This window comes from Mus musculus, assembly GCF_000001635.26.
Source record: "Mus musculus strain C57BL/6J chromosome 1 unlocalized genomic contig, GRCm38.p6 C57BL/6J MMCHR1_RANDOM_CTG1".
Taxonomy (NCBI): domain Eukaryota; kingdom Metazoa; phylum Chordata; class Mammalia; order Rodentia; family Muridae; genus Mus; species Mus musculus.
The window spans coordinates 50,868-77,778 of record NT_166280.1 but is presented as its reverse complement, the minus strand read 5'-3'; the positions used below and the strand labels follow the sequence as shown (position 1 = coordinate 77,778).

At 44.0% G+C, this 26,911-nt stretch overlaps 1 protein-coding gene across 2 annotated transcripts; it reads right to left on the bottom strand.

The window, feature by feature from the left end:
- Nucleotides 1-222: 222 nt before the first annotated feature.
- LOC101055663 (component of Sp100-rs-like) lies at nucleotides 223-9,531 on the bottom strand. Of its 2 annotated transcripts, XM_006535857.4 has the most exons (3): nucleotides 9,335-9,530; nucleotides 6,595-6,763; nucleotides 223-946 (listed from the first exon to the last, which is right to left on the bottom strand). In XM_006535857.4, the coding sequence occupies exons 1-3, from the start codon at nucleotides 9,491-9,493 to the stop codon at nucleotides 933-935; spliced, it is 342 nt and encodes a 113-aa protein (XP_006535920.1). In that variant the 5' UTR covers nucleotides 9,494-9,530; the 3' UTR covers nucleotides 223-932. The 2 variants fall into 2 exon arrangements, with proteins under 2 accessions (XP_006535920.1, XP_011248113.1); XM_011249811.3 differs by lacking the exon at nucleotides 223-946 and having other exon boundaries at nucleotides 6,192-6,763; nucleotides 9,335-9,531.
- Between the last annotated feature and the right edge of the window lie 17,380 nt (nucleotides 9,532-26,911).

Below are 26,911 nucleotides of genomic sequence, written 5' to 3'. Positions count from 1 at the left end.
TAGGTGGAGGCACTGGCTGCCATGCCTGACAGCCAGGCCCACTCGGTAAAAGGAAAGGACTGATTCGCAAACACTATAGCACAGATAGATAAATATAAGAATTACTTTCTTAAAAATTTTAAAGAAATCCCAAGAATGTGACGCTAGGAAACGATAAGGATTTATTTATCCAGCTAGCTAGCCTTCTGTTTATCAAGTATATGAATACTTTTGACTATTTTTTTTTTATTTTGATTTGACTTGGTTCAGTTTGTCAAGACAGGGTTTCTCTGTGTAGCCCTGGCTGTCCTGGACCTCACGTGGTAGACCAGGCTGGCCTCAAACTCAGAGACCTGCATGTCTCTGCCTCTGCCAAGTGCTGGGATTAAAAATGTATACTACCAGTGCCCGGCACTTTTGACTATTTTGGATGCTACAAATACAATATCTAACGAGGCTGGCAAGGTCTTTGCTCTGGTGGGATTTCCACTTGGGGGTGGTGGATACGTTAACAGGAAACATAAAATGATCCTTTGTCTTTTGCCTTATTTCCTCCCCAACATGGATTTCCCCCTGACACCAGTGTGCCTTAACTGTTCAGCTCAGAGTATTCCAATCCTTTTGGTAAGTATGACTTTCAAAATGACAGTAAAATGTCAGTTCATCTCAGCGAGATGACTGCAAAAGGGTCTGGTCAGCTCTGAACATCTTAGAGCTGAGACTCAGAAATCAGACTAAGACATCCAGCACAGGTCAGACAGGAGACACCTTACCTTGCCAACAGAGATCCTTTCTGATCCAACCACCAGTGAGTGAGTGTGTTTTCTAGGAAGAGGTATTGGAAATGGTAGCAAGTCCTAGGAAGAGCCCCTGATGGCCAGTGCCTCACAGCTGGAACCAAGTTCCCTGAGCCATCAAACTCAGGAGCTACTTCCACGGGTCTGCAGCCAGTGTCACACAGAGGCATCTGAGAAAGCAAAGAACACTCAGCACCTTCTGCCCAAAGAAGTGGAGGACCAAGCCGCTCCTTCACTTCTGCATTCGTGTCCCTCTGATGATGCGCATGGTCTCAGTCTCCTTTCCAGGCTCCCGACACACTCTGTGGTCTATAAAGAGGACTAAGACAGGTATCTCTGGAGAAAGCAGAAATGACTTCCCCACACTAGTACAGGGGAAATATAACAGAGATGATGTAACAGGGGCACAAGAGAGGCAGTTCTGAGCTTCTGTAAAGCTTGGCCAGTACTTCCCGTTTGCCACCACCTCTACTTGAAACCCACAAGCATTTGTTACCAGCTTTCACTCAGAGGCATAGCCTTTCTCTTTGAAGTTGTTCAAGTAACAGGCTGTTGTCCAAAAAAAAAAAAAATGTAAAATACAGATGATAAGTATTTTTTAAAGAAAAGAATTTCTGGCCGGGCGGTGGTGGTGCACGCCTTTAATCCCAGCACTTGGGAGGCAGAAGCAGGTGGATTTCTGAGTTGGAGGCCAGCCTGGTTTACAAAGTGAGTTCCAGGACAGCCAGGGCTACACAGAGAAACCCTGTCTCGAAAAAAAAAAAAAAAAAAAAGAAAAAAAAAAGGATTTCCCCTTTGAGTCCCCATTTGTCAATGAGCACTGAGGACAAGTGAGATAACATCCTGTGGTACTTGCGCTCTCTCTCTCTCTCTCTCTCTCTCTCTCTCTCTCTCTCTCTCTCTCAGATAAGCAAGTAAGAGTCTCAGCATCCTTTGCATCCTACCCCATCAGGAATCTTGCTATAATTTTCCCATCCCCATCTCCAGTAAAGGATACAGTAAAGAAATGTTGTTTGTTTGGGGGACCAGAATGCACTAGACCTAAGCCAATCTATAAATGATGTTAAAACACACATGATTAACCAGCTACAGTCATGTATATCGATAATCCTAGAAGGCTGAGCAAGAATGTAAGGAATCATGGAACTGGCCTGGTCTAGTCGGCTTGAGGTACAAGTGTCATAAGTTGTTCAGGTTGAAGTCTGTACCTCCTGGGGCACTGTGTGGCTTTCAGTTCCTGAAACAGGGGCATTTCCTCAAACAGTGATGTATTCAGGCCACCTCGGTTTCTCTATTGTGCTGGTTTGATCAAGTGGTATGACTAATAGGTTTGAATGCTTGGCCCATAGGAAGTGACATTACTAGGAGGTGTGGCCTGGTTGGAGTATGTGTGGCCTCGTTGGAGGAAGTATGTCACTGTTGGGGGGGGTGGTCTTTGAGGTCTCCCATACTCTAGCTATGCCCAGTGTGGCACAAAGACTCTCCTGCAGATTAAGATATAGAGCTCTCAGCTCTATCTCCAGCACCATGTCTGCCTGCACATTGCTGTTTCCTGACATGATGAAAATGGACTGAGCCTCTGAAACTGTGAGCCAGCCCCCAATGACTTGCCATAGTCATGGTGTCTCTTCACAGCAACACAACCCAAACTAAGATATTTGTGTTCCTTAGAAGTCAATGAAGCATATAGACCAATTGGCAGGGCAATTGGTCTCAGGCACTAATCTCTTGTGCCCTGTATAGTTTGAAAATGTTATTGTTTCTTAGCAACTACCTTTGTATTCTGCCTCTCAGCTGCCATTATATTTTGTTTCTGATAACAGTATAAAGAGTCTGATTACTTGTAATAAACTTGTCACAGCCTCGGTTTTGCTGTGACTCCCCCAACCTGTGCCTAGTCAAGATTTATTTCTCACTGGCCATATCAGGCAACCTTGGCCTGGTAAGTAAGCACTGGTGCTCATACAAGAGGATCTTAAATTCAAGGTCAGCATGATCTAAGCTGTACGGTGTGATTCTGACTCAAATAAGAAAGAGGAAGAGCCGGTGGCGGTGGCACAGGCCTTTAATCCCAGTACTCGGGAGGCAAAAGCCAGCCTGGTGGTCTACAGAGAGAGAGAGAGTTCCAGGACAGTCAGGATTACACAAAGAAAATCCTGTCTCAACACACACACACACACATACACAAGGAAAAAGGAAGAAGGAAGGAGAGGCTGGAGAGGGGAGGGACCTGACTCTAAGAATTAGCTTTCATAATGACTGGGTTTGATCCCAAATTCAGTAAAACAAGCAAGCACATGACCAAGGTGGTCATATCAGAGGACTTGCTGGATGAGGACAGCCATCCCTCTACGTCTGGAAAAGACTGTCCTCAACACTATTGGTCAGCATCTTGCCACCACTGAGGAACTAGCTTTAGGCAGTAAGGGAGAGAGGAAGAGAAGAAGAGAGGGAAGGAAGGAGGGAGGGAGAGAGAGAGAGAGAGAGAGAGAGAGAGAGAGAGAGAGAGAGAGAGAGGTTGAGAGAGAGAGAGAGAAGATGGAATTAAGACCTTAAGAAACATTCTTAAGGGGGCTGGAGAGATGTCTCCATTGATAAGAACAATGGCTGCTGTTCTAGAGGATTCAGGTTTGATTTCCAATGCCTACATGACAGCACGTCTGTTATTCTAGTTCCAGGGCATTCAGCCCTGTCTTCTCCAGTACTGCACATTCAAGAAGCACATACATATATGCAGACAAAACACTCATACACATGAAATAAAAATAAATAAATCTAAAACAAGGGGAAGGGAGTATTTTCTCCAGCTAGGCACAGTGGCACATATCTGAGCATCTCAAGAAGCTGAAGCAGCAGAATCATCTGCTCGAAGCAAGTATAAGCCAATAACAAGACTCTGTCTCAGAAGAAACTGAAACGAAGAGAGACAAAAACAACTTCTGGGGCTGAAGAGATGGCTCAGCAATTAAAAGCCCATTCTGCTCACTCAGAGGCCCTCTGTGAGCTGTCTCCAGATGGTTAGCAAGCACAGCTAACATTTGGCATGCACACACACACATGCAAGCCTGTATACACACATGTGAACCTTCACACACACTGGGCGGGCTAAAGTTATGTTTTAAGTTTACATTACTGTGGTTAAAAGATCTATAAAACAGAAATGCCTCTAACCTGTTAGCCCCACTTGCCTGGGGACAGATAACTGCCTGGAATGCTGGGAGCCATTGTTCGTGTGAGGTAACAAGCCGCATGTTTTCACTTCTGTAAACAAGGTTGGTTGCACAAACTGCACAGGCTGTGCTTGATCACACATAGGCATGAAATATGTCGGAACATATGCCTGCCCCCTACTGGATGAAGGCAGAAAGTATGGACCCTTGTGGGCTGTGCCTTTATAAGCACCTAACTAATGTAATTCTTGGCCATTCTGTGGGAATCCTGAGTATGGACTTGGCCACTATCCTTCTTCCTAGTCAATATTTAATAACGCTTGCATCGAATTTGGCTAAAAAATGGTGGTAGTCATTTTAGTCTCATTCTGTGGGATTAACAGTATAAGCTATGGCACAAAGAGACTACCAAACTATAATGCTTGTGTGGGGGTGGGGATCAAACTGCCAAGGTCTCCTCAGGGGAGGTGGTGGGTGGGAGTAGGCAGAAAGAAGATCAAATGAGAGAAAAGCAAGCAGATTTTACATGGCTGTCAGGAGGGTGGGGATCTGAGTGGATGCAGGCTGTCCAGACTGACTGAGAACTCGGTGCCCTGACCTAAGGTAGCTGAGCTTTGAGGGAAGGAGGATTAGGGATGCTTCCTGGCAAACAGAAACCCACTTTAGGAAACTTGCTTTTCTGATAAACAGAAACCAGCCTTTAGGATTATGTACCAATCAAAATCCTTCTGTTTACCTGGCTGAAGTCTTTCTATTTCCCACCAACACTGCCGTGTGGGGCTGGGAGAAGAGCTTTGGAACTAACAGTGTAATTGGCTGATACAAATCAGATTCCATGGGGGTTTTGTGGGGTAGGTATGTTGAGGGGTTAAGATAGAAAAAGAACAATAAGTTGGGTAAGTAGGGAGGCCGGGAAGGAGTTGGGAATGGGAAAGAATATGATCAAAATAGTATGAAAACATCTTTAAAAAGAAAGAAAGCAGGGAGGGAGGGAGGGAGGAGAAAGGAGAGAGAAGATAGGCTGATCGGCAGGTAAAGGCACTGGCTGCCAAGCTTGAAGACCTGAGTGCCACATGATAGGAGAGAACCAAGTGTTGGAAGTTATCCTCTGACCTCCACATGGATACAGTGACACATGTGTGAACATGAGTTTGGCATACATGCACACACACACACACACACACACACACACACACACACACATCAGCAAATAATGCAATCTTATAAAGAAAAGAAGATAAAGAGGAAGGGAGGGAGGGAGGGAGGGAGGGAGGGAGGGAGGGAGGGAGGGAGGGAGGGAGGGAAGAGAGAGGGGTTTGGAAGCAGGGACTGAGCTCCAGAGCTCTTGGAAACTAAACCCCTCCAGCCTCATTGGCTAGAATGAGCACAGCCTTTTTCTGAGCCAGCCATGGCAGGAGATAAAGGAGCTAGCACATTTGACTAAAACCAAAGTGTCAACTATGAGGGGGAAGAAAAAAAAAAACCCTAGGAACTAAGCCAAACAATTGTGTGGGTTTAGTCTTCTACACTGACTTCATAACTGTTACCAGGTTTATAATTATTGATCTACTGATTGCTTTCAAACCAACTAATGAAAGACTGTGAAAAGCCCTGGTAAGCATAGATAGATAGATAGATAGATAGATAGATAGATAGATAGATAGATAGATAGATAGAGAGAGAGAGAGAGAGAGAAAGAGAGAGAGATGTATATATACACGTATATATAACCCTGATAACTTTGCCTTCACTATGTATGTGACGAAGAGAGTTGATCTATTTTTAGACTTTAAATAAAGAAGTCCAAGATCATTTTTTTAAAAAATTGGAAGCAAGAAATGCTAGGCTCCTGCACAGCTGCAGATCAAACATCAGGAGCTTGCTGCTCACTTTGTCTTGGTGGCAATGAATCAACCTTCAGAAAGGCTGTTGGTCAGCCAGGCAGTCACAGGAAGCTGAGACAGGAATGGCATGAATTTAAGGCTAGGCTCAGCTATATAGTAACAAGCTAAGTTGGGCTACAGAGTAAGATTCTGTCAATAATAATTATTATTATAATTATAAATGACATGAAGTTCAAGATGAAAAACTGGAATAATGAGAAGTGTGTTTTGAGTTTTAAGTGGATCACCTGAGCATGTGGCTTACGCCTTTAGTCCCAGCACTCAGAAGGCAGAGGCAGGCAGATCTGGAGCTGGAGGCTAGCCTGGTCTATACAATGAGTTCCAGGATAGCCAAAGTCACATAGAGAAACCCTGTCTCAAAAAAGGGAGGAGGGGGAGTCAGAAGACATCCCTCACCTCCCTAGCTGCGGAGACAAGAGCACTCTCACCATGTAAGAATGCCCACTGAGAGACACAACAGTGCTACCCTACTGACAATCAGCACTTCTACTCCTACCCTCTTCTACATAGCCTGATGATGGTATGCCTCCTATTGTCCTGAGAGCCTAAATGCCCAGCGGCAGAGCTCTGGAGGGTGTCAGCCATTAGTCATAAGTTTTCATATGATTCATGACACAGTAGTCTTGTTAACTGTTACATCCTCAATTGCTCTGCATGATATATGGCACATGATAAAAGCTTAATATACATTTGTTGACAACAAAAAGGACTGTGCTCTCAAGGAGCGATATAAAACCCAATTACCACATTCAAAGCTTCTACGAATGAGATTCAAATCGGGGTACTTCTCCATGTTGACCTCATTGAACAATTCGCACAGTACCGTCATGTCAAATTTCTTCTCCAGTTCCTCCAGGGCTCTGTAGATCACTTTGTCCACAGGGACCAGCGATCTACAGGAATCTAGCAAATCCTTAAATAAAAATATTGAATAGAGAAAATTTCAGTGCAGGCTTCCATGTCACAGAAGAGCCCTAGAAAAATAATTATAGTTAGGGTACCTCAATCCCCTCCAAACATATCTTCTACGGGGAAGCTTTATATTTGCATGACTACTTCATGAAACAAGTAAATATTGTCTCTTTGAAAGTAATCACTGGTGACTTTGGGATACCATACTCATTTATATTACATGTAAGAAGGGCCAACTTTGAAAGGGAAATATGGGCTAAAGGTCAACTATGGGGCTATCTCTCAGTGGGTGGAGGCACTTGCCATTAATCCTGGTAGTCTGAGTTCCATCCCTGGGACTCAGATCATCATCTGAATCTGAAGAAGAAACCAACTAGCCACATTTGGTCTCTTACTTCTCCATATGCACAGCACCTGACTCATACAAATATGCCCACACAATACAAAGATACACACACAGCTCATAAGTAGATAAACAATATATTTAATTGTTTTTAGATGTGTAGAGGGGCTGAAGAGATGGCTCGGTGGGGTGAGAGTGCTTGCTACTCTGACAGAGGACCCAAGTTCAGTTCCCAGCACCAACGCAAGAGCTCACGAACATCTGTAACTCCAGTTCCATGTGATGATTCAGTGTTCCTTTCTGGCCTCCATGGGCACCAGACACACAAGTGCTATGCACACAGAGATGCAGGCAGAATAGGTGAACACAAAAGAATAAAAATAAATATGTTCTTTTTTAAAGACTTATGTATTTATTTTATGTATGTGAGCACACTGTAGCTGTACAGGTGGCTGTGAGTCTTCATGTGGTTGTTGGGAATTGAATTTAGGACTTCTGCTCGCTACGGTTGGCCCCACTCACTCCAGTCAACCCTGCTCAGTCCCTGCTCGATCTGGCCCAAAGATTTATTTATTATTATAAATAGGTATACTGTAGCTGTCTTCAGACGCTCCAGAAGAGGGTGTCAGATCGCATTATGGGTGGTTGTGAGCCACAGTGCGGTTGCTGGGATTTGAACTCAGGACCTTTGGAAGAACAGTCAGTGCTCTTACCCGCTGAGCCATCTCGCCAGCCCACTTTTTTTTTTTTTAAAGGAAGGTAAACTGATGTATATCTCATAGCAAGACTACTTTTGAAATAGACTTGGCAGTCTATTTTGTTGTTGTTGTTGTTTGTTTGTTTTTTGGTTTTCGAGACAAGGTTTCTCTGTATAGCCCTGGCTGTCCTGGAACTCACTTTGTAGACCAGGCTGGCCTCGAACTCAGAAATCTGCCTGCCTCTGCCTCCTGAGTGCTGGGATTAAAGGCGTGCACCACCATGCCCGGCTGGCAGTCTATTTTATTAACAGGACTCGTTCTGGCCTCCTGGTTAACCCTGATTTATCATGAAGGAAATAAGAGGTCCATTCCCTCTAATTTCGAACCCTACTGGAGAGTGGCATATTCATAAGGCAAAAGAAACACTAGAGGGGCTAGAGAGATGACTTAGTGATTAAGAGCAGTGGCTGCTCTTCCAGAGGTCCTGAGTTCGATTCCCAGTACCCATATGGTGGTTCATAACCATTTGTATAACTATAGTTCCAGAGGATCTGGTGCATTCTCTTTTGATTGCCAAAGGCACCAGGGGCACAAGTGGTACACAGATATACATGCAGACAAAACACTTACACCTGTAAAATAAAAACAGTGTTTTTAAAATTTTTGTCTGAATTAAACACTCTGTACGTCTTATTGTTCTCAAAGCTAGGTTTTTAAAATAAACATTTACTAAACTAAAATGTACTAACTGAAATCTCATGAAGTCAGTTTGATAAAATAATTGGACAGTTCATTAAAATCACCTTTGATTTTTAGTTTATTTCTTTAGTTTAGATTGATTTAGTTTTAATTGCATATATTACATGGTATGAAATGCATGAGACATTGCTCATCCATGGAGAACCCCTATTCTTACCTAGCTCATCTTCAGCAATATTCACTGATGGCAGAAGTTGACATGGAACGCCATTCCCTCAGATAGAAGCAGTACCATCTCCTGAGGCCTTGGCTTCTCATCTCCCTTAATCCCTAGAGAGAACACTTCCAGAAATATCTTCATGATAAGTATCAGTTATAGGAAACCCAGATTTTAATTTTAATTCATAGTTGATGAATTTATTATTGTAACTGATACCTCTACAAAATGCTATGAAAATCCATGAGCTTTCTTGGTCAAAATTTAGTCCTGGGGCTGGAGAGATGGCTAAGTGTTTCAGAGCATGTGTAGCTCTTGCAGAGGACCTGGATTCCGTTCCTAGCACCCACATCAGGTGGCTCACGACTACCTGTAACTCCAGTTCCAGGGAATCTGGAGCCCTTTTCAGGGCTCTGTGGGCATCAGCTCCTATGTAAACATGCACACATGCACACATGCACACACACATACAAGTAAGAAACGAAATCTTTTTTAAAAATTAAGTCCAACCTTAAAACCGTGTCAGTCATCTGACTTGAAGTTTGAATTGGGATATCAAAGTGTAACTTAATTTGGAGCTTGTTTACCAGGTTATGATGAAGTAAATTTACTTACTTCATACATTTTACCAGTGATGAATTCATGGTCTCGGAGGCTCTCAAGAAAAGGAAATGTACTTCTTATCGCATTAGAAATGGCCACTTTCTGTGTCTTGAAGTGCTTTAACATACATTCAATGAGATGCATCTCTGTGTTCTCCTGTTCAGTGGACATCCTAGAGGAGAAAATACCATGGGAAAATGGTTGTCAGTACAATAGATGATTGTGGAAACTATAAGGTTTTATATATGAAAGAAAGACTTCAAAGAACAAACATACATAAGATAAATGTCTTGAGTTAACCCCAATGCATCAACAGCTGAACTGGAAGCTATGGGTTCAATCGAGGAAGACCCTGCCTCAATGTACAAGATGGAGACCGATGGAAGAGGAAGCTCTGCATGGACCTCTGACTTCCTCACACATGTGTACACACATATATGTGCATCTGCACAGACATGAGCTCTCACACATGTGAATGTTTGTATATACATGCATATATACTGCAGACCACAGACATACAAAAAATAAAGTTAAACACAAAGCTAATTATGATTTTAAAATTCTACTACTTGTTGTCCTCATATAGAATTAGTGAAAAGTAATATTCCCACCGAAATATATGGAAATATTTCTGGAGGTATTGTTGATAGCTGAAAAATAGAAGCCATTGAAATGGCCTTTAATTGGTGAGTAGAAAAATAATAGTAGACAATTTATGCAATGAAATATTATGGAATAAAAAAGGGACAAAATGCTAATACATTCTACAATGTGGATGAATTTCAAAAACATTTATTCCTTAATGAAAGAAAACAAACACAGAAGGCTAAATAATGTATAATTCCATTTGCAAGAAACGCCAATAAATGAAATCTATGCAGAAAGATGTATTAGTGGTTGCTTGACTTAGGGGAACAAGAATGGACTGCACATAGCTGCAAGGGATTCTTTTAGGGATGGGGGAGGTCTACATCCTAAACTAATACTGTGGTGCTGGGTGTACAGCTCTGTAAAAAGTCATTGCATTTATATTCAAATACATAAAATGAAAGTGGACACTCAAAAGGCTGCACAGAGTGAGAAAGGCTGCACTGTTTTCTCTGGTGTACTAGCAAAAGAGGAAATATGACTAACGAACACACAGTATGTCCTGTTTAGTTTGGATTATTAAATTGCGTTTGTTTGGTTTTTGTCAACTTGACACAAGCTAAAGTTCTTTGAAAAGAGGAACTTCAATTGAAAAAGAATACCTCCATAACGGTTGCCTGTTAGGCACGTCTGTGTGGCATTTTCTTGATTGATGATTGATGTGAGTGGGCACAGCTAACTGTAGGCACCACCACCTCAGGACAGGTTGTTCTGGGATATGTAAGAAAGCAAGTTGACCAAACCAGTAAGCTATGCCACGGTGTCTGCTTCAATTCCTGCCTCCAGGATTCTGCTTGAGTTCCTGCCCTGACTTCCATGATGGACTATGATGTGGAACTATAAGCCAGTTAAACCCTTTCCTTCCCAAATTGTATTTAGTCAGAGTGTTGTATCACTGCCACAGAAACCACGCTAAGAGACTACCTGAGTGATGTTTCCACAGTCTGACTAGGAATGCCAGGAAGTGACAGACAGCATTAAGTAGAACAAAACAACAACAACAACAACAACAACAACAACAACAAATCTTGTTGATGTCAGGATGTCTATGACTAAGTCCCCAATACAGAATGACCAACCAGCAACTATCACTCACCCACAATCAAATACAACAACTGGAAGATGAAACTAACCTTACCCACAGGCCACCAAAGCCATGTGTGAAGAGCAAGAGAAGCATTGGCTTTGGCTGCATTGTCCCTCCTCAGTCTCCTCCTTAGCCTTACCAAGATTGTGACCCTGGACCTAAGGTCTCTCTATACTGGGAACCAGTATAGAAACAAACATAGAGCTCCCCAGAACTCTGTCCCAGTGGATGTCTCCATCTGTCTTGCTCAATGAACACTGAATGGCTCAATAGACCACTGGAAAACAACAAACAGAGCAGAATGATAAGATGGGGGGGGGGGAGTTTTGCAGCTGTGTCTCCACTATCAGTGGCACTCTTGGTGGGAGAGCCCAGTCAGCTGTTCTGCTCTGCCAAGGCAGCCCATCTGTCCAAGGAACATACTTACCATTCCTGCCTAGCCAGCAGGTCAGTCTGGACACACTGTCTGTCTGCCTGTCTACTCCCCAAGACAGTGTGTTGTCTCTATCTCATAGCAGAGTGTTATTTGGCTCTACCTAACTAAGCAGCAAGTAACCCCATCTGGCTCAGAGCCTACCTATGGCCTCAGCTAGCAAATAGCCAAACAGGCAACCTGGCTAACTTCATAGCATAGCTTCTAGACTTAGTAGACCAAGGATCCCAAGTAATCACCAATTCCAGGCTCAGAAGAAGCCAGCTGGTGTCAGAGATATAATGGGTAACACAACTGACAGGCTTTCCTTCCGGCGAAGGATAGCTTTTGGCACTTGTGTCTAAGGAGCATAAGCTATCAACTTGTCTGGCTACTGAGCCTCCTTTATATAATTCATGAACAGAAAACCAAGCCAGAAGACATTCCACAAATGTCAGGCACTTCCTGTCACTCCATGTCTTAGTCAGGGTTTGTATTCTTGCACAAAACATCATGACCATGTAGCAAGTTGGGGAGGAAAGGGTTTATTCAGCTTCTACTTCCACATAGGCCTTAATCACCAAAGGAAGTCAAGACAGGAACTCACACTGGAGGAACTCACATATGGAGGGATGCTGCTTACTGGCTTGTTTCCCCTGGCTTTCTCAGCTTGCTTTCTTATAGAACCCAGTACTACCAGCCCAGGGATGGCACCACCCACAATGGGCCCTTCCCCCTTGATCACTAATTGAGAAAATGCCTTACAGCTGGATCTCATGGAGGTATTACCTCAAGGGAGGTTCCTTTCTCTGTGATAACTCTAGCTTGTGTTAAGTTGACATACAAAATCAGGCTTTACACCCCCACTTAGGTGAAGCAAAGCAAAAATTTCAACATTTGCAAATGGATAACTGGACTACATCTCATGAATAGAATACAGGACATATCACCCCCAACGGACGCAGAAAAAGCTTTTGGCAAACTCAGGATGCTTTCATGATAAAAATCAAACTCACAAAAGGTTTTGTTTTAATTCATCCCATTTAGACTTTCCTAAGTTTAGGAGCTGATGTCATTTATCCATTTGAAAAATCCCATTAACTTTTCTGTACAAATTACTCTTCTGTTCCCTCTATTTCTATGTCTTTGTTTCTCCTTTCCTCCATCCTTCTTCCTTCCTTCCTTCCTTCCTTCCTTCCTTCCTTCCTTCCTTCCTTCCTTCCTTCCTTCCTTGTCTTGCAGAACATCTGGTTTCTTTTCTTCTAAAAAAGACATTGTTTTTCATTTATGTATATGAATATAATAACTGCATGTATATTAGTGTACTACATGTGTGCTTGGTGTCCATGGATGTCAGATTTTCTTGGAACTTCAGTTATAGGTCTCTGCAAACTACCATGTTGGTGCCTGGAATTCAACCAGCGTCCACTTAATCGCTAAACTATCTCTCTAGCCCGGAGAGTAATAGACTTTCTTGGCATAGGCAGACAGATCTCTGGGTTCAAGAGTAGCCTGGTCTATAGAGCAGGTTCCAGTATAGCCAGGGATACACAGAGAAACCCTTTCTTGCCAATTCCTCTACCCCACAAATAAAACAAGAAGAGGAAATAAAAATACAATAGATGACAAAGGGACTGGAGACGGGGTAACATAAGACTTAAGGGTCAAGACATTTGAGTCAGGGGCTGTTGAGATGGCTCCATGCAGAGGGCATGGGTTGGACTCCCATTACTCACATGGTGGTTCATAACCACACATAACTTCTGTTGCTGGGCATCTGATGCCCTCTTCTGACATCTATGGGCAACAAGCATATATGGTGTACACTGCACATAAGTGATGCACAAATGCAGGCAAAACACTAATACAGAAAACCAAAATTAATAAATCTCATTTTAAAACACACTTTATACTTTTAAAAGAAATAAAAGATGAGCCATTTTCAGGGCCAGAAACTTGAGTCTAACCACTTTTACAGATATTTGGGACAGAAACCAGCAACCACACAGGGTGACAGTCAACAGGAGTCCAGTCCTACCACACTCAGAGACCACATACCATCTTCACAATGAACAAGAGGAAGGGACAGACCCATGCTGGAAATGCTCCAAGCTTAGGTCTGTGGTTTCCTCTATGTTAAGTGAGCTCTGCCTGTTTTGAAGTGTTCTGTGCTGCTGTAGCTTGGGAACAGCAAATGAGGTCTCACAAATACAGTGTGTCTCGGTTAGTGTTCTCTTGCTGTGATGACATACCATGACCATAGCAACTCTTAAAAAAGAACATATTTAATTGTGGCTTGCTTACAGTTTCAGAGGTTTAATTTGACTTGTCAATTTGAATTGTCATCAGGTCAGAGAGCATGGCCAGATGTAGAAAGATATGGTGATGGAGAAGTAGCTGAGAGTTCTAGATCTGGACCAGCTGGAAGCAGGAAGAGGGAGACTCTGGGATTAGAATGGGCTTTTTGAAACCTCTAAGCCAACTCCCAGTGACACACTTTCTCCAACATGACTATACCTCCTAATCCTTACAAGTAGTACCACTCCCTGGTGACTAAATATTCAAATCTGTGGCCCTATGGGAGCCATTCTCATTCAAACCCATTCACACAGTGCATTCACTGATCAGGACCCACTGTGATGACACCTCAGGCTTTATGGCAGAGGGGCCACCATAGCCAATGGCAGAGAAGAGAGTGCCCAGAAACACAAAGGAATATAGGATCCCTTGGTGATTGATTGATCAATGATGTCCTTAGAAACTGACCTCAGATAGAAAACAAAAACAACACCCAGGTTACACCTTGTGGTAATCTAAGTGTGGTGTGAGCAGCCCAATGTCCAACCACAGTGATGGGGTATAACCACAGCAACCATATAATAAACAAAGGACAGTGGAATGGAAGACCCGTCTAGAAGAATGATCCAGAAGCTATAAGGAAAGTCTTCTCAAAGCACTTAGCAGAGCAGAAGAACCAATGTAGACACATGGTGAAGATGGGCAGGGAGTTAACAAGGTTACAGAGATGTAGGTTACAGAGGAGCTTACAAAACCATGGAGATGAGCTAGGACCCCTTGTAAAATTTATATTATCCTTCACCACAATGTATTTCTTTAAAAATTAGAAATTAGGAGACGGAGAGATTGCTCAGTGGTTAAGAACACTGGCTGCCTTTCCAGAGGACCCAGATTCAGTTCCCAGCACCCACATGGTAGGTCACACCTGTCTGGAACTCCTGGGAATCTAATACACTCTTCTGACTTCCTGGGACACCAGACATGATATGCTGCACAGACATGCATGCAGGCAAAGCCCTCATACACATAAAACAATGAAATAATATTTAAGACTCAGTTAGAAATCAGGACTAGCCTCAGCAGCAGCGGTCGCCATCTTGGTTCCGGGACTCAGCAGAACTTAGGAAATTAGTCTGAACAGGTTAGAGGGTGCGCCAGAGAACCGGACAGCTTCTGGGACGGGCAGAAGCACAGAGCCGCTGAGGCAGCAGCCTGGGCGGGCCACAGACAACCGGCCACCATCTGGACCAGAGGACAGGTGTCCGCCTGGCTTGGGAGGCGGCCTCAGCCTCAGCCTCAGCAGCAGCCGTCGCCATCTTGGTTCCGGGACTCAGCAGAACTTAGGAAATTAGTCTGAACAGGTTAGAGGGTGTGCCAGAGAACCGGACAGGGTATGGGGGACTTTTGGTATAGCATTGGAAATATAAATGAGCTAAATACTTAATAAAAAATGGAAAGAAAAAAAAAGAAATCAGGACTAGCTAGGTGGCTCAGTGACTTGATCCCCAAGTGTACAGACTTGAGCTCAGCTTCCCAGAATTCACATAAACGCTGGATGCTACAGCAGATGCCTGAAGTTCCAGCACACCTGCAGCTCCATAGGTGATGGAGGCAGGGGACTCCCTGGGAACCTCAACTTCCAACTAACCTAGTGGACACAGGCAAACAGGAGACCCTGCCTCAAACTCAATCAAGGTGCAAGGGGAGCACGATTCCCCACATTGTCCTCTGATCTCCACACATGTGATATATAGATATATATATACACACACATATATAGTGTGTGTATGTATATGTATATATTGCGTTAATACACAGATACACACACATAATATATATATGTATATATATGTATATATATATTGAGTTAATACACAGATACACACAGACACACACACTGCATTCACACACACACATACTCACATATACCCAACACCCATACACATACACATAGACTGCATCCACACACGCACATATAAACAACATTCACACACATACACATACAGTGCATTCATATACATATACATACACCCACATACTCACTGTCTTAGTTAGGATTTTACTGCTGTGAACAGATACCATAACCAAGGAAAGTCTTATTAAAAAAACAACATTTACTTGGGGCTGGCTTACAGGTTCAGAGGTTCAGTCAAGGTGGGTTATCATCAAGGTGGGAGCATGGCAATATCCAGGAAGGCATGGCGCAGGCAGAGATGAGAATTCTATGCCTTCATCCAAAGGCTGCTAGTGGAAGACTGACTTCCAGGCAACTAGGGTGAGGATCTTATGCCCACACCCACAGTGACACACCTACTTCAACAAGGCCACACCTCCAAATGGTGCTACTCCCTGGTCCAAGAATATACAAACCATCACACTCACACACTGCATTTACACACACATGCTCATGTAAGTACAGTATTCACACACACACACACACACATACACAATACTGCATTCACACACACTCACACATACACACACTACATTCAGACACAGAGATTTTTTTTTAAGCTGTAAAGGAAAGAAACCAAGCTACTAAACATTAAGTCATTGTCATGGGGGAAGACCAGGAGACAGCCTTACACATAAAAAGATTAAAATCCTAACAAAGATAGCACAGGAGCAGTGAGAACTTGGGGGCTAATGTGGCTCCAGGGTAGAATCCTTTTGTCTAAAAAAAGAGACAGACGAAAAGAAACAAACTTTCCCTGAATAAAGATAGATTCCCACATGTTACCTGAAGAACACAGAACTGTGATCCAAACAAAACAAACAAAAACTCATGCCAGGCCAGGTAGGGCAGGCCTTTAAGCCGAAGGACTCAGGAAGCTGAAACAGGAAAATTACGGTTTCAAGGCTATCCTGGGCAACTGAATGAGATTGTGTCTCAAATTAAAAAGTAAAGGGAGGGCTGGAGATATAGTTCAGAGGTAGAGAACTTGCTCGGCAAGCACAAAGCTCTAGGTTCAAAGGCAGCCACGGCAAGCAGAAACACAAAAGCCCCAACACCCCAAGGGTGCTTGATTTTCTCAGTGGCTTCCATTATCACTTTATTTATGGATGTGTCTTTCTTACAAGATCAATACTACAATTCAAATTTAACTTTGTATAAGAGGAAACCCACTATACACAGTGCCAAAAGACAAGGGAGAATATAGCTACGGTTTCTCAAGACATTTAGCCAGTGCATAGAAGAAGTGCATATAAAAACCACATAGGGGTTTTTATACAAGAAAAATAAATGAATTAAATCTGTTAAAAAATAAATGAACACCTGACTAAAGATATCGAAAACAGACCAGTGCTGGAAAGGGAGCTGAAGGGCCAGTGCATAAGAAACGCAACCCATTTCCTGCTTAATAGAGAGACTGCAAAACAGCACACATCTCCATTGCCTTTGTGTACTTGGGCTGAGAGAGGAAGATGCCTCATCTTAGTAGCTACTGGCAGGGAAATGCATAGACTTTGCCTCCTCAGCAGCCATTTGGCAGCGTCTATAAAGCAAGTTATGCCCTTTGTCTCGGTAGTCCCCTGATTATATCTTTGATTCAAGACAAAATACTAGTCAATAAGCATAATGCATTATACGGCCAACGTTCCCACAGCTTGTGGGTGACAGTCAACAATGGTAGTGAGCGAAAGTTCATCAAAAGGAGACTGGTTTAAACTGGTTTAAAACTCGTGGAAAGGACTGGCAAGCTGGCACAGTGGAAAAGGAGCCAGCAACCAAGCCTGATGACTTGGCTCAGATCCCAGAAGCCACACGGAAGAAGGGAGGTACCACCTCCTCTATTTTGCCCCCTGACTCCATGACACACGCAAAGCTGCCACACGTGTGCACACATAAATAAGCATTACATTGAATGATACATTTCTTGGTTCATATACAAGTGCTCTGAACGGCAGGGAGCTGTGAAAAAGAGTAAAGTAAGTGTACCCTCATTACATGGAGGACCTCGCCAAGGCTTCTACTCTTTAAAACAGGCTAAGGCTGAAAACACCGCACACCATTACAAAATGAAAATACGCATTAACGAAAACAAATTATACATGAAATGCATTGGGAAAGATAAAGGGGCTGGAGAGATAGGTCAGCAGTTCAGAGCAATGATTGTTCTTCAAAAGGACTGGAGTTCAGCTCCCAGTCTGTCAGCTCATAGCCATCTATAACTCCAACTACAGGGGACCTGACATCCTCTTCTGTCCTCCAAAGGCACATTCCCTAATAGTGTACACACTCTTTTCTCTCTCTCTCTTACACACACACACACACACACACACACACACACACACACACACACACACGCACCCACACGCGCACGCGCCCAATAAATATTTTGTAGACAATAAGAAAGACCCAGGTATGGTATTGTACACCTTTAATCCCTGTACTTGGGAGGCAGAGGCAGATGGATCTCTATTGTAAGTCCAAGTCCAGGCAGGTTTATATAGCAAGTTTCAGGTCAGCCTGGACAACATAATAAAAAAGACCAAGAGACCGTGCCTTAAAATTAAAAATAAATAATATAAGGAAGATTGAGCCCAAGGAGTGGGCTAAGTATATGGGGGCAGCTGAGGGGTCTTATCCTTTCTATATTTCCACAAGTTTGAAAGCTTATAAACCACATTTTATTATGAAATGGTCCTGGTGGTCTAGGCCTGTAACCTCAGTCACTCAGAGGCTCACAAGTTCAAGGTCAGCCTAACCTATACAATGAGTTCCACACTGGTGTGAGTAACTTAGCAAAACCTTGAGTCAAAGTTCTAAAAAATAAATAGAGATATATAATCAGGCATATTCAAAGCCCGAGGTTCATCTGCAGTACTGAAAAAAAATGTATTACTTCCTTTGTACTAACAAAAACACTGCCCAACATTATTTATGCATAGTAGCGCATCTGAGTTACTGGAGCAAACAGAATTCTACTGTTTCCTGCCAGAGCTAACATCCACCTAGAACAGAAAACTAAAGGGAAATAGAAATATGTGGCTTGCCCTGACCTTTGCAATCAAGGCCCTTTCTTGTCTTTTGTCTTCCTTGGATCGAGGTCTGACAGTGAGAGCTTAAACTAGGAGTGAGCCTGGGCACAGCTTTCTTGGTGACAAGTCCTGCCAGACAGGTAGGAGAAACAGGGCAGCGGGTGCCAACTGTTTACCCAGCATCGTCTGCTATTTGGACTTCTTCCCTGAGGTGACTTTCCTGCAGGAGTCCTGCTCTAATGCAGAGAGAGGCAGAGGGACTGAGACCGATTGGGTCACAAGGTAATAACAGAACCATGCCACAGGAGTCCCTGTCAGCTGTGGCCAAAGTCTCCCTCTGACAGCTGAGCAGTGGTCATAAAGACAGTTATGACTTGTGTACAATCTGGCAAGCTTGTCTCTCTCGGCAGCGGATATCAAACTCAAGTGTTCAGGTATGCTGATGTTCTCTCTCTTTCTCTCTCTGTGTCTGTCTGTCTGTCTGTCTGTCTCTCTCTCTCTGTCTGTCTGTCTGTCTCTTCGCCTCATCACCCCCAAATCTATCCCCTCTCATTATAGGCCAAAGCTACTTCATGTCAGGCGGTTTGGACTGACTGGAGCTTGGGTCACTAATTCAAGACATAAAATCAACCGTGTTGTCAGAGGGAAAGGTTACAGAGGGAAAAAGACTCACCTGGGGCTGCTGTTGCTCCCTTCCATCTTCCACAGCTGCCTGGGGCCTGGGACAGTGAGCTCTGATCCCTTGGTGTCTGCACAGGCTTCTGTGTGTTTGCTGTGGGCCACAGCTGAGAGCAGGAAGTGAGCCCAAGCACTAAGAAACCAGAGAGGGCTCTGCCCTGATGGGGAAAAGAAAAACGAAAGTAATTCTCTAATCTCAAGGGTGCTGCTGTGAGATCCTGTCCCATCCATCATTTTTGGAATGTTGTAGCAGGGAGGAGAAAGGGGACCTAGAGGATTGCAGAAGGGTACACCAGGACAAGCTGAGCCAGTTCCTGAGAGTGCCTTCTTTATGGAAAGATGGGACAAACAAACAAAACAAAACAATTAAAACCCCTCCACAGAAACTCAAACTGTTCTCTCTTGCTCCTGTGTCTAGGAGGGGAGCAGGAATCCCCCCAGGGTTGGTTGTCATGTCCCTGGCTGAAGTGACTTGGGTAAGGAGACAGCAGGGAAGGAGGGTCAAACACTTGCAAGGTATCTCACAGGCCAGCAGGAGACCCAGGAATCTGGCCAGGACAAGATTTCTCAGACCCAGGATTGAGGACATCCCCCAACTCCATAGACATTGGGTCAGAGCAAGACTTGGGTCTCTGAAGACTTGTCATCCCAGCCTAGAAGTCAAAGGCAGGAGGAAGCTGCAGCAGTGGCCACCAGGGCATGAGGACAAAGATGTGGTCCTCCCTTCTGAGGTGCAGATATGATAAGTAGTGATGAGCTGTCACCTCCAGTGAGTCTTTCTAGGAGGCCCCTCATGGATCATTAGGATATATCAAGTTCTCTCTGTTCCTCCTTCTGGGAGCACTTTCTCTGAGGGACTTGGGGACCTGAGGTGAGCCTCTACCCTGACAGGTCTCCCAGCAGAGAGTCTGCTTGCCTCTTTCTCATCCTTTAGTTCACATGCACAGGGATAGGCTGGTATGAAGCTGGGGTGGGTATGACTCACAAGAGTAGTGTGAGGCCATGCCTGAGGTTAGCCTTTGGGGTCTTTTAGTGCCCCACATTTTAGCCATGTCTCCATTTCTACTTCGATCTAGAATAAGAAACTTTGGGATGATTTTACAGGACTCTAAGTAACAAGACTTTGCAGAAGCACCTCAAAGCTAATGTGTGCATGGGAATCCAATGTCTATATGTTGCTGGTTCAGTTCCTTCTTGGAGACCCAGAGGAGTGCACACAGGGAGAGCTGAACTATCACTATACTGTCCAGTGTCTGACTGGCACTCCTGAGACCTGAAGGCCCAGCTCCACAGTCAAGTGTAACTCTTGGGAGGTGAGGTGCACAGGGAACAGAACGTTGCTACACCTACTTACCCCAAAGCAGCTCTGGAAGAATGCTATTAAAGAGTCCCCCCTTCCCTGAAAACCCCACACCCCAGTTTCCAGCTATAATATTGGCAGAATTGTTCATACAGAAATCTAGAACATTCTGGCCTTGTGTTACTCTACCTGGGTGAGAATAAGATGGCTATCATAACTTTGAATCAAATTGGAAGCAAGCTTTGATACTGTCAGGATGAACTCTGGCCAGGTCTATTCCTGGATGCACAAAAGAATGGCAAATTTCACAGAAGCTTAAATGAGTAGCCCCATAAGGCCACCATATTTTTTCCCTTTGTGTCCAATCAGGGGGAATTATGCTTCCTGATATAATTCCTGCCTGCATCCAATCAGGCAAGCATACATGTTGACATGTTTCCCACATACGTACCTCCTGCCTACATGTGACCAAGCACATCCTATGTAGTTGGGGCAAACAAATCTGTGTAGGGAAGTGAAAACATGTGTCTTGTTTCACAGAGGCATTCTTGTTTCACAGATCTCTTTGACACAGTAATTAAAATTCAAAGCATAACTTTGGCTGTCATGCTTTGGAAAACCACACAACAAGGCTTCAAAACAAGGTAGAATAAAGGTTTCAGGAGGGGAAACTTCAGTTTTCAGGCCATCCTGGAAGAGGTTGCATGTCAGATGAAAGACTGAAGATACTTACAGAAACATCATGGGACACATGGTTTGGAAGGCACTTGGCAAAGTAAAAGGGTTCTTAGGTTCTGAGGGCCCATTCTTGTACAAGAGTGATTGGAGTGGCAGCTACCGACCAACTCCTGCTTAGGCCAGAATTTAGGCTTTTGTTGCAGCAGAGGGGACACATGATTGTAATGGCTCAGATTGCAAGCAATCTGTTTATGAAAGGCAACGCTCAGCTTTCAGTTCAGAGGGCATTAGACAAGCCCTGGACTTTCATTTCTTGGAGATCTGCTCTTCACTCTCAAGACCCTGGTTGTTTTGTGTTTTGTTTTTCTTTTTGTTTTTTCATAACTATACTCACCACAAAGCCTCCTGCCAAAGGTTTTGTTTTGTTTTTTTTCCTGCCCTAATCAGGACGGTGTTTGCTCCCAAGTTCAAACAAAGGGAAGCAGGAAGTTAATTCTGGGCTAGCTGCCTCCCAACTTTTGACATCTCTCCCAAATCCTGTCTGAGTTCTTCCTTTTGTAGAAACCTCAGGTTGTTTGGGGTTTTTGCTTCCAAAGTCACTGCCTGAGTAACAGTTTGTAGGCAGGAGCTTCTTCACCAACAGTTAAGACAAGCTTCTTTATTTCTCACCAAATAGCAGCAAAGGAGTTCTGGTCACTCCCGTAGCCAGCTTGACTCTGGAGGCACGAGAGGATCCAGACAAAGCCCCCTGAGCTTTCTACCCACTCAGAGGGTGGCATGGTCCTTACTGATCAGCACAGCCATGAAGAACACCTTTTAAAAGAGAGACACAGCTCAAAACCACACACTCCTGTGCTTTCCTGCTCTCAGGAATGAGCCAGTTCCAGCAAAGACACACCTGTGGCAAACACACGGCTGTTCTACACATTCTGCTGGAGTTAGTAGCAGCCTTATTGACAGGAATGATGTAGGCGATGTTCTAAGAAGCCTGAAAATACCTTTTATTTGATGAAGGAGGTGGAGGGATAGCATCAGATCTGGGTTTTGTTTTAGACACTTGTTAAGTAGTCTTTACTTTCTAAGGGACTCTGGTTACAGCCCTCCCTCTACCTCTGGCTTTTAATAGGATAGCTGACTTCCACCATGTGCCCTCTTTGCCCACCACTCTTTTGATAGGTATAAAGCAGTATCTTTATAGGTTGCCCTGTTGTCCTGCCTTCAGTAGCATTAGGTCTCTACCTGTCTCTCTACAGAAATCACTTAGTCTGGCTGCAACAGTTGACTGATTCTGGTTATCTGGAACCGAATCTTTCTATTGTTACTATAGAAATAGGAATTGAGAGATGGTCTCACCATTGTTCCATCCTTCAGAGAGCAGCCAGTGCTGAGCTGATCAAGGATGCTCATGACCCCAGCAGTGTTCCTGATCACCTCATTAAGTTCATGTCTCTGAGTGACCCTAAGGAACACGGTCATCTATCTCATGGGCTATTCTCCAGTACTAGAGAGTAGAGTCATCTCACTACTTCAGTTAGATTTGTAACCCTGAGTCTGTGGTCATGGTTCCAATAATGAAGCAGCACTTCATCAATGTGTGCTGAAAATAGGAGGAGCATACAGGAGCTGCCCAGGGACAGCCTAGACCGATGACCCTTGCCATCACCAGACTGATTAGCTTCTACAGCACAGAAGAACACTTAAGTGTTGATAACTCATGGGTGCCAGGCTAACCAACTCAGCTACCACCAGGCCCAGATACAGGGCTTTGACCTGACCAACCCCATCATCTACCCCAGCTATGAACTGCTGGAGCAGGTGAATGGATCAGTGCTGCTCTTCCAAAGCTGCAGGATCTCCATGACACAAGGCAACAACAGGATATCTGAGATGCATCCTGGGGAGGATCCAGTATTGATGGTAGAGCAGAGCCAGAGGCTTCGAATCAAACCAATGACCAAATGTTCATTGCAATGAACATTTGCAAGAAGAGCTGTTTGGATACTGTGTAAACTGTGTGACACACTGCAGCTTTCATGGCAAGATTGTTTTTGTTGTCATTGTTTTCTTTTCTTTGGGGGCGGGGGAGGTTGCCAGGGTAGAGGGGGATAGGACAGGACTGGAAAATGAGTGGGAATTGTAGTGCATGATGGGAAATTCACCAAGAATCAGTTTTTTAAAAATTTAAACTATTGATAACTCTGTCAGCCAGTTTAGTTTTCCAGCTTTCTTTATCCAGTATCTAAACCCAAACACAATCTTCATGCCTCTCCTGTAGGCTGGGCTTGTCACTCCTTTAATGTGAGGCCCCTTTCACATGGCTTCCAGCCCTAACCTTGGTTTGTCTACTGAGCTATGCTGGGAATCCCCTGTGTAGTCTTTATTCAAGCTAGATGGGGGACATAGATGGCTCTTCATTGCAAGGAAGAGTAAAGGGATCCTCTCATAGACAAATAGGTTCAGGGAAACAGGTTCAAAGTCCTCATTCTGAGTCTCAGGACCCTGACACTGGCACAAGACACTTCCTGAACCTAGAATGCAGTCTTCTTGGGAGTTCTGTCTTTGTGAACACAAGGGCCCAGCACATACATGCTTTTGCTGCAGTCTGACTTATGGCTGCAGATATGAGTGACTCTTTCCTCATGATTACTTGGGATTGCTCGATCTAAGGAACTCATATCCATCTATTAGTGCAATGCAGCAAGTGTCACCAGACCCCATCTTTCTTACAGTGACCTTTTCTCCATCCACTATCAAATATGCCACTTTGTGTCAAATATGCCACTTTATGTGTAGCTCACATAGTCTGTAATGCCTTTCTACAGGTTAAAATTTGGCCCCAGTGCTGGTTTAACACCTGAGAACCTTTGGTTAGACAGTGACCTACCTTGAGAACCCCACCCGAAGGCTTTGCCTCTGGGAAAGTATCTTATAGTGAGTCTTCCTAGACACAGGTCCTGAGTTGAGAGCCTTTTTCTGTCTTATTTGATGAGTGGTTTGTTTTTCCAGAAACCTTTATAAGCCAGGGTAGCTGAGAGTCACTATGTAGCCCAGGCTCGCATTGCATTTGCAGCTATCCTCCTGCCTCAGCCTCTCAAGGACTGAAGCTACAGGAATGAGCCACCACATGGTTTGAAGTTTTGGAAGCTTATGGTTTATTGTGGATTGCTCTCAGGAGAGTAAGAGACAAGAAAAGCAACATATATGTGGGGGGAGGGGTTGGAGTGGTGGTGGAGCAAAGCCAGCTGGAGACAGGCTCCAGCCTAGACCCTTGAAGACCAGAGAGCAGCAATGCACCATACTCTTGATTTCATGGGGAGAAAGGGGGATGGATCCCCAGGCCAGGAGGTGTAACTCCCAGCTGCACCTGTTTCCATATGACCAAGAGTAATCATCCGGGAATGATAGAGTCTATAAAGAACACTCATTGCTGCTGCAGGTGAGCCAGACATGGCCAGGTGACACCAGCCATGTCTCTGATTTCAGTCAACTCTTTTAATTTGTTTCCTGAATAGCAAACACTTCCTTGAAACTCTTCTCAAACTTGGACTCCAGTCTAAGTCCCGTTTCGCCAAACTTAGGGTCCTAAAAAAAAAAAATAATGTAGACAAGAATGATAGTACTCATTATCAGTGACAGAAACACATCCTCCCTCTTGGTACTTCTATTCTCTGAGGGACTCCATTAGGTGCACGGTTCATTCACATGTAAAGGACCTTAGAGTTTGGTATTTCTGAGAATCTTGACTACAGGGAGTAAGAAGCAATCTCGGGCTGGGGAGTTGCCTCAGTGGGTCAGTGTTTGCCACACAAGTGAGAGGACTTGAGTTCAGATCCCCCCAAGCCTGTGGAAAGCTACATGCACTCCACTGTGGTCGACAGTTGCCTTGTCTCAAAGAAGCTGAGATGGAAAAAAAAACACACATGGTTGCCCTCTACTTTGACTTTCGTGAATATTATGACACACACATCTGAACTCTCACATAAACATGCACACACTCATGAGTACATACACATCACATATATTCATATACTCATACAAAGATTCAAGCTAGGATCTAGAGAGATGGAGTGGTGATTAAGAGCATATAGTACTCTTGCTAAAGACCCAATTCAATTCACTGTACTGATGCCTCTGGACTCCACAGACTTCTACACTCAAATGCACACACACTGTGTCTTCCCCCAAACACACACACACACACACACACACACACACACACACACACACACACACGGGGGGGGGCGGTTCCAGATAGGATTTCTCTGTGTAGTCCTGTATATCCTTGAACTTGCTCTATATATAGACTGGGCTAGCCTCAGACTCAGAGATCTGCCTACATCTGCCTCCCATATGCTGGGTTTGAAATCCTGTGCCACCATGCCCACCTTTGACATACATATATTTTTAAAATTATTCTCCTGTGTGTGTGTGTGTGTGTGTGTGTGTGTGTGTGTGTGTGTGTGTGTGTTGGGGGTGTTGGCTTAATTTTCCTCTTTGTGGCCCAATAGCTTTATAGACCAGGAAAGAAGTTAGGTCTCTTGTGCTTCCTGTTAGTGAAACACATTCTAGATCTTAAACCAAAAAGAAAATCCACTTCCAAATCTCTTTTTCTTTTTTGAGATAAAGTCTCATACCAGGAAGGCTTTGAACACAAGACATTCTTCCTCCATTGGCCTTTTGAATGCTACCATCCCAGGCTTGTATCACTGTGTCTGGCGCTTCCAGATCTCTTATTTATTGATCCTTATTACAGGAAGATGTATGACACTAAACTTTCCAGCATGCAGAAAATGGGTGCAGAGTAACCCTGAAGATGAGATGCAGGCACAAAGGGATGCTGACCTTGAACGTGATTTTGTGATTCCGGAAGATGAGCCTCATGTCTTGCACAAAATCTTCTACTTGGCAGTAAGCCTGGTCACTCAGCTTTTTCTTTTTTTTTCTTTTTTTTTCCCATTTTTTATTAGGTATTTAGCTCATTTACATTTCCAATGCTATACCAAAAGTCCCCCATATCCACCCACCCCCACTCCCCTGCCCACCCACTCCCCCTTTTTGGCCCTGGTGTTCCCCTGTACTGGGGCATATAAAGTTTGCAAGTCCAATGGGCCTCTCTTTCCAGTGATGGCCTAGTCTTTTGATATATATGCAGCTAGAGTCAAGAGCTCCGGGGTACTGGTTAGTTCATAATGTTGTTCCACCTATAGGGTTGCAGATCCCTTTAGCTCCTTGGCTACTTTCTCTAGCTCCTCCATTGGGAGCCCTATGATCCATCCATTAGCTGACTGTGAGCATCCACTTCTGTGTTTGCTAGGCCCCGGCATAGTCTCACAAGAGATAGCTACATCTGGGTCCTTTCGATAAAATCTTGCTAGTGTATGCAATGGTGTCAGCGTTTGGATGCTGATTATGGGGTGGATCCCTGGATATGGCAGTCTCTACATGGTCCATCCTTTCATCTCAGCTCCAAACTTTGTCTCTGTAACTCCTTCCATGGGTGTTTTG

Excerpts from the sequence above, each read along its gene's own strand:
- LOC101055663 (XM_011249811.3), bottom strand. The coding sequence starts at position 9,493 with ATGTCCACTGAACAGGAGAACACAGAGATGCATCTCATTGAATGTATG. Across the intron at positions 6,764-9,334 it reads TCACTGGTAAAATGTATGAA|GATTTGCTAGATTCCTGTAG; the intron begins GTAAGTAAATTT and ends TTTTTATTTAAG.